Genomic DNA, 12972 nt, shown 5'->3' with positions numbered 1-12972 from the left:
CACCTCCTCTTTAAGCCCCAGCTGGATCCCAGCCCTCTGGGGGTTAAGGGGGCGGGGCCAGCCGGTTGCCATGGTGCCAGACTGTTTGGGTCTGCTCTCTGACCCTTGGGGGCTCCCCAGGGTCTGCAGAGAGGGGGAGGGGGACCCAGACCTGAGGGAAGTCCAGCGCCAACCCCCTCCCCAAATCGGGCCTATGGGCCCAGGGAGTTCGTGTCTCCATCAGCGCCGTGTCCGGTGACCTTGAACAAGTCCTGACGGTTTTCTCTGCGTCTCAGTTTCCCCAAGGAGAAATTTTGGGGGGGAGTGGGGAGATGCTCGGGTCCTGCAAATCTTTAAGATTCTCAGCTCCCCTCTCACCCCCTCCTCAGGCCCCAGGCAGCCCCGGGGCATGCTGGGAACCCGGCCTGGGCTCTGGGCCAGGTTGTGGGGGGGCGGGGGCAGCCTCCTCCCTTCCCCTTCCTCCCCACCTTGGCCTGACTCTCGCCCCCGCCTGAGGGTCTGGGAGGTTGGGAAGGAGGGAAGGGGGATGAGAGCCGGACCGACTCTGGCCCCCCATCTCCTCCTTTCCTCCTCCGCCCCCTTCCCGCCTCTCCTCCCCCTCCTCAGCAGGTCGCTACCCCAGCCCTGGGCCCCTTCTCCAACCACCCCCACCCCACCCCCAGCTCCAGACCTGGCTCTGAGCTGTGAGGGGGAGGGAGAGAGGGAAGGAGAAAGACAGAGAGAGAGAGAGAGAGAGAGAGAGAGGCGAAGAGAGAGGCAGAGAGGGGGCGAAGGAGAAGGGAGGGAGAAAGAAGGGGGTGGGAAGGAAGGGAGGAAAGAGACAGAGGGAGACAGAGATGGAGAGAAAGGGAGAGGAGAAGGGAGACGGCCAGAGACAGAGACATTGAGGAAGAAAGAGACTGAGAGCATGAGAGACAAAGAGAGAGGGAGGGAGGAGGACAAGGGAGGAAGAAAGACAGAAGGGAAAGAAAAAGAATAAGGAAGGAGAAAAGAGGGAGAGGCCATCTGCGAGGGAGAGTGCCGGAACCAAGGAGGGGAGAAACAGACTGAGCGAGGCCGAGAGAGAAGGCCGAGAGCGGGGAATGAGCAATGCGGAGCCGGGAGAAACAGACGCAGAAGGAGGTAGAGACCAGGTAAGCCGGGAGCTGACACGGACACCAGGCGCAGCAGGAACAGACAGCAGGAGGAGACAGCCAGAAAGATGGAGCTAGAGCGAGGGACAGACAGAACTGGACGGAGGGACCGACCTGCTGCCTGCAGGTGCACAGACGGGCTAAAGGTTAGCCCTCGGGTGGGGAGGCCGGGTGCCCGCCCCGAGCCTCCCAGGCCCGGCCCCTCCCACTTGCTCTGGCCCAGCCTCTCCCCCTCGTGGGGCCGTGCGGCGGCGGCGGCCTTCTCACCTGCCCAGTGGGGGGGAGCCGACAGCACCTTACTAGGCCTGGGGCAGTGTTAGCGCTCAGGGATCACAGCTGTCATCATTATAAACGATGGGAGGCCAAAAGAAGAAATGAGAGAGGGGAAAAACATCCAGAGATGTTCGAAGGTTTCATATCCCCGCCTCCGCCCTAGTCCTGGATTCCAGAATCTGACAGGTAGGTAGGGAGCTGCTTGCCCAAGGGGCCCAACTCCAAAACAGGTGAGGCTCCCTCTGACTCTGCATCCGGGAAGCCAGGCCATGCCTTCCCCAGGGAGGCAGGCCTGGCTGGAGTCCCGGGTCTGAGGGAGGAGGTGGCTGGGGGGGGGGGGCCTGGATTCCAGGGCCCTTTGAGGAGGAAGGGACTAGGGGCCTGAACTCCTGGGTCCCTGCTGAGGAAGGGGCCAAGGGACTGATTCCTGGGTTCCTGGGGGAGGAGGGGGCCGGGGGCCCGGATTCCTGGGTCCTGGCACCCACCCGTAGAACCGACCTTGCGGGGCCTTCGCCGCACACAAGCTCGAGTCTGTGGGTCCGTGTCGGGGGCTCACCATCGCGGCTGGGGTCTTCCCGGCCCTCCCCGCCCTCCCTGGTCCTCCTGGCCCCCATCTGTCCGTCCATCCGTCTGTCTGTCCACCTGCCGCGCCCCCCGGGCTGAGGTAGGAGGTTGTATAGTTGAGGAGGACACCCACGGAGATCACTATACGGCCTCCTAGCTTTCCCCAGGCTGCGCCCTGCACGGGACGCCCGGCGGGGACCCCAGCCCCGGACCGCTGCCCCATGCCGGGGGGACCCTGGGTGGAGGAGCTGGGCTGTCTCTCCATCTCCACCGTGTCTCTGGAGTCTTCTGTGTGTCTGCACAGCGGCCTCTCAGACTCTGTCTTCATCTCTCTCTTACTGTGTTTTCTGGCATCCCTCCGTGTCTCAGCTCCTGTCTCTCGGGATCTCACAGTATCTCTGTGCCATCTCCACTCTGACCCCACACCCCCACCCCACGCCAGCGCCTGTCAGGCCACCCCACGCCACACTGCCGGCCTCTGGGTCCCTGAGACCCTTTAACCTGTGAGGACATCCAGGGTCACAGGTGAGGTTCTTGGGAGCCTGGCGTCCGGACCAACCACAAGCCTGGGGATTGCCCACCTGACCCCTGACCGCTCACACCCTTTCTCCTGGAAAACCCAGAGCTTGACGTTTGGCCAGCCACAGAAATCCGACCTCTGACCCTAGACCACGTGCCCCTCCCCCCCACCATGGTGACCTCACAAAGGTCACCAGCTTCTGCCCGGGGCCTAGACCCTTCGCTATGGCCCTGCTGGCCCAAGACAGCGCTGTCCCGTGTGCCCTGGTGGCCCTCACGGTCTTCAGGGCCCCCGCCTGGGCCTGTCTGATCTGCTTCACATCCTATAAGGAACGCACCCGCATCTGCCAGATATTTGCTGGTATACAGGGCCCCGAGCTGGAGAAGTGTCAGGAGGCATTCAGCAGCGCCTTTGCGGACCTCGCCGACATTGAAATCAGTGAGGAGACCTGCCACTCTCCTCCGGGGTCCTGGGGGGTATGTGCAGGGAGGGCCCCGAGTGCCTTGAGAACCACTGGGATTCACACAGAGAGGGGATGGTGGGGGCAGACTTAGAGCAGGATGGAGAGTGAGGGACAGACTCGGGGGAGGACAGACATTTGGGGGGACAGACTCAGAAGGGGATAGTATAGACATGGAGGACAGACTCAGGAGAGGATAGAGATGGGGGGATAGACGGGGGGAACAGAGATGGGGGACAGACTCAGAGAGGAGGAGAATAGAGGTGTAGGGGGACAGACTCAAGGGAGGAGAGAGATGGGGGGATAGACTCAGACAGGGCAGGATAGCAGTGGCGGTGGGGGGGGGGTGGACAGAGACTCGGAGACAGAAGGTATCTTAGAGAGACAGAGAATCTCCACACTTCGGACGTGGTGTTGAGGGGACTGCTTTTCCCAGCCTCTGCCCTCCGCCCTTACTCCCAGACTACGATGACAGAAGCCATCTGCATGACGCCTTCACCCAGATGACCCACTCTCTCCAGGAGATAGCTGCCGCCCAGGGTGAGTGGGGTGGGGATGGTCTGGCGGATGTGGGTCGGAAGCCCCCAAGAGGTAGATGTGTGTGTGCGGGGCGGGGCGCGGGGGGCAAATGTGGCAGATCCTGAGGCGGTGCCATAGGCTGAGTGAGCTTGATTATCTGTCGGGAAGAAGGGACGGCCGGATGCTGGCAGGGAGGTCAAAGAATAGTGCAGAAATGACCTCGAGTCTGAAGCCCAGTCGGGAGCAGGCAGACATGAGTTCCGAGCCACCTGGCTGTGTGGCTCCCCCTCTTCCTGGCTGTGAGGTTCTGGATGTGTTGCTGCCTCCCTCAGGGTCTCAGCCCACCCACCTGTGAGATGGGACAATTGCTTTGCTTCCCTGACGGCCGTGCAGCGTGGTGAGCGGAAGAAGCCTCCCGACCAGACAGACCTTGAGGGTGGGAGGGAGGAGGGAGGCCTGAGCGCTGTTTGCGGCATGAACTGGCCAGCTGGGGGTCCAGGGCTCAGGGTTTGTTTCTACATCTGCAGTTAGGCCTTTGTTTTCTGCTCTTGCCCACCAAGCTTTCTGACAACGACCCTGAAAGATGGGGAGGTTCCCGTCCACCCAGGGGGTGTCTGGGGAGGGGGTGAGCGTGGAGAAGACTTCAGCTACAGACCCCCAAACCCCAAAGAGAGGCCTGGGCAACTCAGAGCTGGGGTGGGGGGAGGGGCTCAGGACTCCAGAAAACACCTTTTCTCCCCACGTAGACCACCTCCTCACAGAAGTTTCTGAAAAGAGCAGGAACGAGTCCCGTTCTGCACGTAAAAGATCTCCCCCTAGAGCTGTGTGTGGGACAGACTGGAGTGGGGAGACAGTGGAGGCTGGGAGGCCTGAGCCGGGGAAGGGCTGTGACGGTGCGGGAGAGGACACGGGCGCAGATGAGAGTCCAGAGCAAGAGGGACAGGGGGTGGGTCTGATGGGCTGTTCGGGGAGTTGCAGGATAACGGACAGCACCCGGGGTCCCCACGCGAGGGTGGGGGCTGGGTCATCCCTGGAGACGGGGAGTCCGGGCAAAAGAGCAGGAGTGGGAGTAGGTGGTGAGCTGGGCTAGGATGTAGTGACCGTGAGGGACGCAGGAGACATCCAGGAGGCAGCTAGACACATGCGTCCAGGGTTTAGCTGCAAGGTCAGGGAGACTGGAGACTGTCCTGAAGGAGCAGGGCTATGAGTGGGGAAAGGGCAGGCTCAGCTCTGGGCGTAGCAAGATCCTCTGGGGTTGTGTGGGGGACAGACCGGAGGCCGGGAGAAGCTGGTGCAACATAAGCGACAAGTTTCTACTGAATGTGCCGGAAACAACACTGAGGACATAGCTGTGATCAGAACTCCAAACCACTAGCCCTCAGGTTGCTTGTATTGGGGGCGGTGGGAGGCACAGACAATAAATGTAATCAGTGAAATACTATAGTGTGTCAGTTGGTAATCCAGGATATGGAGGGGAACAGAGGACAGAAAGGGAACAGGGTGCCCCATGAGATGACTATTAAAAAAAAAAATGTTAATGTTTTTATTTATTTTGGAGGGAGAGAGAGACAGAGCACGACCAGGGGAGGGGCAGAGAGAGGGGGAGACACAGAGTCTGAAGCAGGCTCCAGGCTCCGAGCTGTCAGCACAGAGCCCGACACAGGGCTCGAACTCACGAACCGCGAGATCATGACCTGAACCAAAGTCGGATACCCAACCGACTGAGCCCCCCAGGCGCCCCGTGGGGTGATTATGTCACGTAGGTTGGTCAGGGGAGTTGCAAATTAGAAGACGCGGCTGAGCAAAGATGTGCATGAGGTGACAGAGCCATGCAGATAATCTGGGGGAAGAGCCAGCACAAGGGGCTGGAGCGGAGGGAAAAAGCGAGAGAAGAAATCAGAGGCTTCGAAGAACCACATCCTGTAGGACCTCGTAGGCCAGTGGTTGTCAAGCTCCCGTGGATGTCAGAATCACCCGGGAGCCGGTTAAAATGCAGACACCTGGGCCCCACCCTCCATTTCGGACCAGTAGGTCTGAGGCAGGGCCAGGAAGCGCACATTTCCAACAAGTTCCCAGGTGATGCTCCAGGAACACACTTTGAGAACCGTTCTTGTGGGCCCTTGAACTGACTTCAGCTTTTGCTCTCGAGGCGGGAGCCACACTGGAGGATTTCAGGGAGAAAGAAAGAGACGATATCTGACTGAGGCCATGCAGGCCAAGGGCAAAAGCAGGGCAACCACTGAGAAGGTCAGCGGTGTTTGGACCAGCTGTAGTGGGCCAGGTGGGCCAAGACGAGGGTTGGGCCTGAGCATGGAAGATTAGGAAGGTCAAGGATGTGACCGTGCCAAACGTGCCCCATACATGGGAGGGGCCGTGTCTGCGGTTACACACGTTAATTATCCTCCTCAAGGACATCTCCATACCGGCCCTGTGAGGTGGGGTTTTGTGGCCCCATTTTCTAGATGGGGAAGCTGGGGCCCAGCTGGACTTTCTGTCCTGGACGGACCCAGGAGATGCTGGATTGGGTGTGTGCAGGGTGAGGGGGATGGGAAGGGCAGCTCCAGGTCTCCGGGACGGAGGACCCAAGAGATGGACACGCTGACTCCGAGAGGCTCTCCGTGGTGGCAGGTGATCCTGTTTGCGTATAAAAACCAGGGAGTGGACGGCATGGTGTAGAGAAGGGAGGTATGCCACAGGTCATGGAGCTCAACCACCTGGGTTGAAGTCTAGCTGTGTGACCTCGGGCCACCTTCCTAACTTCTCTGTGCCTCGGTTTCCCCATCTCAAACCTGGAGGTGGTCGATACGAGCAGCTGACCCGTCCGTAACACTCACCGTGTGCCATCCGAAGCGCTTACAGACATTCTGTCACGCGGCCATTAAATGGCACATCGTTTGGCATGGGGACGCCCTTTATATTGTATGGCATTAAATCTCGCCCCCGCCCTCCACCCCAGCCCTAAGAGGCAGGCGCTGATATTGTCCCCGTCTTGCAAACTGGGGATCAGGAAAGTTAAATATTTGGCCAGGGTCACGTAAGGAAGAGGGCTGGAAATGGATGTCTCAGCTGTGACATTTCTAATTTCCAAAGCCATCTCCACCAATCGCCAATCCACCATGCAGCCGTTACTTTGGGAAAAGCCACAAAACCTTACAGTTTGGAGGCCCTTGCAAGGGTCAAAACTCCCAACACCCATAACAGATGGATGAGCCGGGACTCAAACCCGGATGGTCTGAAACAGTTGAAGTTCCTACAGATACGCACTTTTTTTTTTACATGCACCTCTTTTGGGGAGACTTTACAACATCTACCCACGCCCCCTTGTGGCTCACTTGAGACAACCTCCACCCCTCTGCCTCTGGACATTTCACTCTATCCCTGTTTTATTCCCATGATTTACTCGATCGATACAGCACGCACACATACCCTGGGCATGGCTCACTTGGTATATCCCACACTCATCCTCCCTGTGAGTCACTTGGTTTGGCCCAAAGATATTCCTTGGATGACGACTCCAACATCCTGGCCTCTCATTTGAGCACCCCACTCTGACCACATCCTCCTGATCATCCTGCCGTCTCCAGACCACACATCTGCCCTGTGACCAAGGAGAGACACCTAAGTCCTTGACCCCTCATTCTGAACCCACTTCCTGGCTTCAGTGCCCCCTCTCTCCAATTTATACCCAAAGATCACCACATCAGCCACACTTGCCAATATCTTCCATTTTTATATGGTCTTAAATCACAGAGGAACAGGGCCCCTGGGTGGCTGGGTTGGTTAAGCGTCTGACTCTTGACTTCAGCTGAGGTCTCGATCTCAGGATTGTGAGTTCAAGCCCCGCGCTGGGCTCTGCGCTGGGCATGAAGCCTACTTAAAAAAAAAAAAAAAGTCACAGAGGAATGTGCAACGGCTTAAGCAAGCTAGAAGTTTATTTCTCCCGTGTAAAAGAAGTCTTGAGGTAGGCACTTCAGTACGGCAGCACCATTTCATCTTCTTGGGGACCCAAACCCCTTCCGGCTGCCTGCTTTACCATCCTAGGGTGGAGCCCTTATCTTCGTGGTTCTACATGACTGCTAGAGCTCCGGCCATCCATCCAAACTTCAGGCAGCAAAATGGAGAAAAGGGAAGGATTGATAAAATGTGCTATGTCTCTTTTAAGACTATGTCCTATGAACTTGGTTATATGACCACAACTGGGTCACATGACTGCAGCTACAAGCTGCAAGGGCTGTTGAGAAATCTAGCCTTTTAGCTGGGTGGTTGGCGGGGCCGGGGGTGCTTTCCCAGCTGAAATGCAGTGTGATGTTACTAAAGAGACATTTGGAGGCAACTAGCAATCCCTGTGTGTTAGCTTGCTGGGGTTGCTATAACAAAGTGCCGTAAACTGAGTTGCTTAAACAACCGAAAGGTATTTGTTCACAATTCTGGAGGCTAGAAGTCCCAAGATCAAGGCATCAGGGTGAGCAGGGCTGGGTCCTTCTGAGGCCTCTCCCTTTGGCTTGTAGATGGCCATCTTCTCTTTTGCTGTGTCTTCACACGCTCTTCCCTTTGTGTGTCTGTGTCTAGCTTTCCTCCTCTTACAGTGCCATCAGTCATGCTGGATCAGGGTCTACCCTGATGACATAATTTTAACTTAATGACCTCTTCAAGGCTGTACCTCCAAGTACAGTCACAGTCTGAGGTACTCGGGGTTAGGACTTCCGCATACGAATTTGGGAAGACTGCATACAATTCAGTCCATAACACCTGCCACATTTCTAATTTCCGAAGCCATCTCCACCAATCGCCAATCCACCATCCAGCCGTTCACTTTGGGAAAAGCCACAAAACCTTACAGTTGGGAGGCCCCTGCAAGGGTCAAAACTGCCAACACCCACGAGGACGGAGAAAGAAAGCGTAAAAGGGGGGTAGGAACGAACAGAGACTGGAGACCACAGAGGAGGGTCAGGTGCATGCCCTGTGTAGAGCAGGTAGCCGCCTCTAAGCTGTTACTTGCCCCCTCACAAAAACACAACCTCTGTGTTGCACCTCTTCCAAATGTTTTAAAAGAAATGCCAAACGTTTTATGTGACTTTCCCAAATTTTACATGCTGGCAACTGGTTAATTTTTAAAAACAAATTCCAGTCCAAATATAACACATGCAAGAGATGGACTGGAGCCACAGGCCACCGGTTGTGGTCGCCATTCCAGCTGGATCCTGGAATTCATTCTACACATACTTACTAAGACTCAGGGCCCTCCCCTGGGTTCTGGGGATACGGCACTGAAGAACGAAGAACGATGTGTTTACGAACTTAAGTGTACACACTTACATGATTGCTGTATATATAAATTATGTAAGGGGGCACCTGGGTGGCTCAGTCGGTTAAGTGTCCGATTTCAGCTTAGGTCATGATCTCGCGGCTTGTGATTCTGAGCCCCACATCGGGCTCTGTGCTGACAGCTCGAAGCCTGGAGCCTGCTTCAGATTCTGTGTCTCCCTCTCTGCCCCTTCCCTGCTTGTGCTCTCTATCTCAAAAATAAACATTACAATTTTTAAAATAAATTATATAAATACATATCATTCTAAACTGAGAACTCTAAATGGAATGAATGGAACACTTCGGGAGACAAAAATAGGGAACTGGATTAGATCTGTGGTCAGGGAAAACCTCGCAGGAGACGACATGAGGTCGGAGATGAAGGATGGGTAGGAGTAGGGGGAAAGATGTGTTAGAAACAGAAGCCAGCATGTGCAAAGGCCCTGAGGTGCTAGAGAATATGGTTGTTTTCACACTAGGGGAAATGATAGGTGGGCACGATGGAATAGAGAGCCAGAGGAAACTAGTCAGACCATGTAGGGGTAGTAGGACTTGGTGAGGAATTCGATCTTTATCTTCCCCTTCCCCCTCAATAAGATCAACACAGGATGCAGAGGGGTTCCATTGGAGAGATAGTCCTGGGGCAGATGGAAGGACATCTGGGGATCCGTCAGGCTTCCAGGTAGACAGGGTGGGAGGAGGTGAGAAGAGGGGGTGCAGTATATACTAGACACGTAGGGACGGGGAGGGGCTGAGGAAGGGAAGGGTCTTTACTACAAGGCCCCCCCCCCCTCCATTCTCCAGGCTCCTTTAACGTTGCTTTCCCTGATGCTGCCGAGAAAATGCGGAAGGTCATTATGAAGCTTAAAGGAGGTAAAAGAGGCTCCAGTTCCTTCCCTTAGGCGCGACACACACGATTAGAAAATTCCTGAGCCAGCCATACTCTCCCTTCTGCCCAGTCCCTCTGAGCCGCTGCCCTCGGTGGGTCACTCCTGACACAGCCTCTCCCCCTGCCAGGACCACTCTGGATGTGGTCCCCGCTTCGGTGGAAGGTTTCCTCTCCAGCTGGGACCCCTTCTTGGGATGGTTCCGTCCCAGATTGGCCTGGGCCTCTCCCTGGATCTGTCGGCGCACTCTGACATTTCCTTTCCAAGTGGACCCCCTCAGTGGGGGAATTCTAGCCTAGCCAACACCTCTACTCTGAGCCCGCTAGTTAGGCCGTCCCTAAAACAATCGCCCGGGGTCTAGCCCCGCTCCCTCAGTGGAACACACTGGGGTCCGCCCAGCGCCCTTAGAAACAGCATGCCTGGGCCTGATGTTACTGGAATGCTGCAGGCCTGGCCCCGCCCCCTAGGTGGGCGGTGGCAGATCAGGCCTCGCCCCTGGATCGCCCGCGGCAGGCCTGGCTCCGCCCCCTAGGTGGGCCGCGGCAGGCCTGGCCCCGCCCCGTAGGAGGAAAGCATCTGGCCCAGTAAACATCCCCTATGGGAGCTCCAGATGGGCACTTCCAGGCCCTCCAAGGTAGTTATGTCTCCTCTCTCTCCACAGCCCAGGCCTGCGTCCCTCCCTGCGGTAAGCACCTCATTCAAAGCTCAGAATTGAGGGGGCAGGGAGGTGGTCGGGATCGAAACCTGGGTGGGCGTCGGGTCCGAAGGAGGCCAATAAGAGCCCTGGAGAAAAGTAATAAAACCAGGTATTGCTCACAAACCTCATATAAGTCGGGCCTGAAAGCAAAAACAAGCCAATAGGAGTCCTAGAGGCCGGAGAGTGTGGCGAGTCAGCCAGTGAGCGCAGGGAAGGCGGTGCCCAGGGCCTGTCTGGCCGATAGAGCCCGGAGGCTTAACAGACCTTAAGGTGGCCAAAGGGACCCTGGCTGGGGAACGCAGACGGAGCCCAGGTGCACGCTTCGGTCCCACAGGGTTCCAGGATGTCGCCCGGCGTTTCCTCTGCTACGGGTGCTACTCCAAGGCCTGCAACTTCCCGCTGGACTGCCCAGGTGAGAGGCGGGGCCTGGAAGGAGAAGAAACGGTACGAACTGGAGAAACTAGAGCTGAGCCGGGAAGGGAAGCGGCCGCACGGGGGCGGGCCCGGGTGGTGACGCGGACATGTCTTCAGTTCAGGACTTGACGGTGACTCGGGGTCAGCAGGCTAAGTTCTCCTGCACTGTGAACTTCCAACTGCCTAAGGAGGAAATCACCTATTCCTGGAAGTTCGCAGGAGGAGGTGTGAGTCGGAGCGGGGCCAACGCGAAGGGTTTAGGAGGCGGGTTATGCTTCTCTAGAGGATGCGGGGGTCAGGACTCAGGGGGGTGGGACTCGAGGGAGCTCGGTCTAGATGCACGTTTTGTGCAAGGAGACGGTCCCAGGATTTAGAAATGGAGTCAAGGCTCAGGAGGGTGGCTTACGTGTCAGGAAGGGTTTAGGGCCGGAGAGTGAGTACGGCGCCCAGGAGGCGGGGTTATGCGTGGAGGCGGGAGGGGGGGTGGGGGGAAGGTCCGCTAATAAGGGATGAGGGGTGGGGCCAAGGCTCGAGAAGGCGTGGTCTAGTTCGGGGTCGGGACTCGAACGTTCTGGTTTGGCGAGACGCTTGCAGGGGGAACCTGACCCAAAGTAGGGCAGGGCTCCGCTCCTCCCACCGCCTCAGCCCGAGCGTCCTTTAGCTCCGGACGCAGGACCAGTCCTACTTCCGAGACATCCCGCGGGCCCAAGGATACCTGGCGCGGATCCGGCCGGTGCAGCCCACGCACAGCGGGACCTTCTCTTGCTCCATCCTGCACGACCAGCGCCCAGTGGCGCGGCTCTACTTTTTTCTTAACGGTGCGCGCGGGGCTGCGCGAGGGGGCGGGGCTGCGCGGGGCGCCGGGAGCGCGCCCGACCGACGTGCTCGCCCCCGCAGTGACCAGTGCGCCCCCGCGTGGGGAGATCGAGCTCCAGGTCTCCTTTCGGAAAGCGCTGCGCTGGGCGCCGAAGGAGACGGAGACGTTGGAACCATGGAGGCCAAGCCTGGGCGAGCTGCTGGCCAGGCCCGAGGCTCTGACGCCGGGCAACCAGTGCCTGCTCGCGGCCCTCGCAGCCGTAGCATCAGCCAGTGCGACCCTTATGGTGTGGTGAGTCCCCGGGACCCTGGAGTGCCAGCATCCGCTCTCCTTCCTCAGACCTGAGTGTCCGGCACCCTCGTACCCAGGAGTCCAGGCCACCATCCACCTCCTCCCTCAGACCCGGGAGTCCAGACCTCCAGCCCCTTCTCCCTCAGACCCAGGAATCTAGGCTTCCAGCCCCTCCTCCCTCAGACCCATAAGTCCAGGTCCACGGCCCCCTCCTCCCTCAGATCCAAGAGTTCAGGCCTTATCCACCTTTGGGACTCAGGCTTCCCGGACCCCAGTATCTCATCCCCAACCCTGCCCCCCAACACAAAATGCCTCCTTGTTTCCCCAGGGTATTCTTTCGATGGTACTTCAAGGGCAACTAACAAAGGTATCTTTTTCTTACTTCCTTGTCCTGTTTTCATCCCTAAAATAAAGAATGTCTTTCCGCTCTCTAGATTCTTTCCATCTTTGAAGGTGGTCAGTACCGTCGCAGGTAGCAGGAGAGGCAGCGTACCCCAGATACGTTCAGGCGGATAGGCTCCTAATGACGGGAGTATGTAGAGTTGTCACAGTGCAAGGGCCTGTGCTGAGGGCTTTAGGTGCAAGCCCAGACCCTTCCCAGGATTTCTGGCAGTCTCTCTGACATTGCAGCCTGCAGAAGACACCCTCAAATAGAGTCCTTGATGTCTCCTTGAAAGCCCGTGCCTCCCTGAGGCTTTCCTGCTAAAGGTGCCCCCGTCCACCCAGCTGCTCCCCCAGAAACCTAAGTTTACTTCCTCCTCCTCTCCGGTTTTCATGCCTGAGCCTTTTTAACTCCTAAACATCTTGTGCGGCTGCCCTCTCTCTGTGGTCCCAGTCACCATCATCTCTTGCCTGGATGACTGCAGCAGCATCCCCACTCGCCCCCCTGCCTCGACTCGGCCTTGCCCCGCTGCAGTCCGTCTTCCACATAGCAGCCGGAGTAATATTTTAATGTATGTCAGATCAGGGGCGCCTGGGTGGCTTAGTCCGTTAAGGGTCCAGCGCTGGATTTCGGCTCAGGTCATGATCTCACAGTTCATGGGATCGAGCCCTACATCAGGCCCTGTGCTGACAGCATGGAGGCTGCTTGGGA

General features: G+C 57.6%; 1 protein-coding gene across 2 annotated transcripts; it reads left to right on the top strand.

Annotated features, from left to right (window-relative positions):
• The first annotated feature begins 2493 nt into the window (after nucleotides 1-2493).
• Nucleotides 2494-12312, top strand: SPACA6 (sperm acrosome associated 6). 2 transcript variants are annotated; one of them, XM_047077528.1, is made up of 9 exons: nucleotides 2494-2928; nucleotides 3413-3490; nucleotides 9578-9646; nucleotides 10322-10345; nucleotides 10692-10769; nucleotides 10889-10998; nucleotides 11433-11589; nucleotides 11669-11879; nucleotides 12208-12312. In XM_047077528.1, exons 1-9 carry the CDS (start codon nucleotides 2715-2717, stop codon nucleotides 12239-12241), a joined length of 975 nt encoding a protein of 324 aa, XP_046933484.1. In that variant the 5' UTR covers nucleotides 2494-2714; the 3' UTR covers nucleotides 12242-12312. The 2 variants fall into 2 exon arrangements, 1 of the variants encoding a protein (XP_046933484.1); XR_006961765.1 differs by lacking the exons at nucleotides 2494-2928; nucleotides 3413-3490; nucleotides 9578-9646; ... (2 more) ...; nucleotides 11669-11879; nucleotides 12208-12312 and having other exon boundaries at nucleotides 10714-10801; nucleotides 10889-11241.
• Nucleotides 12313-12972: the final 660 nt, after the last annotated feature.

The sequence above is a fragment of the Lynx rufus genome, unplaced genomic scaffold (assembly GCF_022079265.1).
Source record: "Lynx rufus isolate CCGP_SWC_20201006 ecotype Redwood Valley unplaced genomic scaffold, mLynRuf1.p SCAF_16, whole genome shotgun sequence".
Lineage (NCBI taxonomy): Eukaryota > Metazoa > Chordata > Mammalia > Carnivora > Felidae > Lynx > Lynx rufus.
The sequence above is the reverse complement of the archived record's forward strand: the minus strand, read 5'-3'. Positions and strand labels throughout refer to the sequence as shown.

Bases quoted from the DNA above. Each gene is read 5' to 3' on its own strand.
- SPACA6 (XM_047077528.1), top strand. From the start codon at position 2,715: ATGGCCCTGCTGGCCCAAGACAGCGCTGTCCCGTGTGCCCTGGTGGCC. The intron at 9,647-10,321 runs GTAAAAGAGGCT...CTCTCTCCACAG, and splicing joins CATTATGAAGCTTAAAGGAG to CCCAGGCCTGCGTCCCTCCC. The intron at 11,880-12,207 runs GTGAGTCCCCGG...TTGTTTCCCCAG, and splicing joins AGTGCGACCCTTATGGTGTG to GGTATTCTTTCGATGGTACT.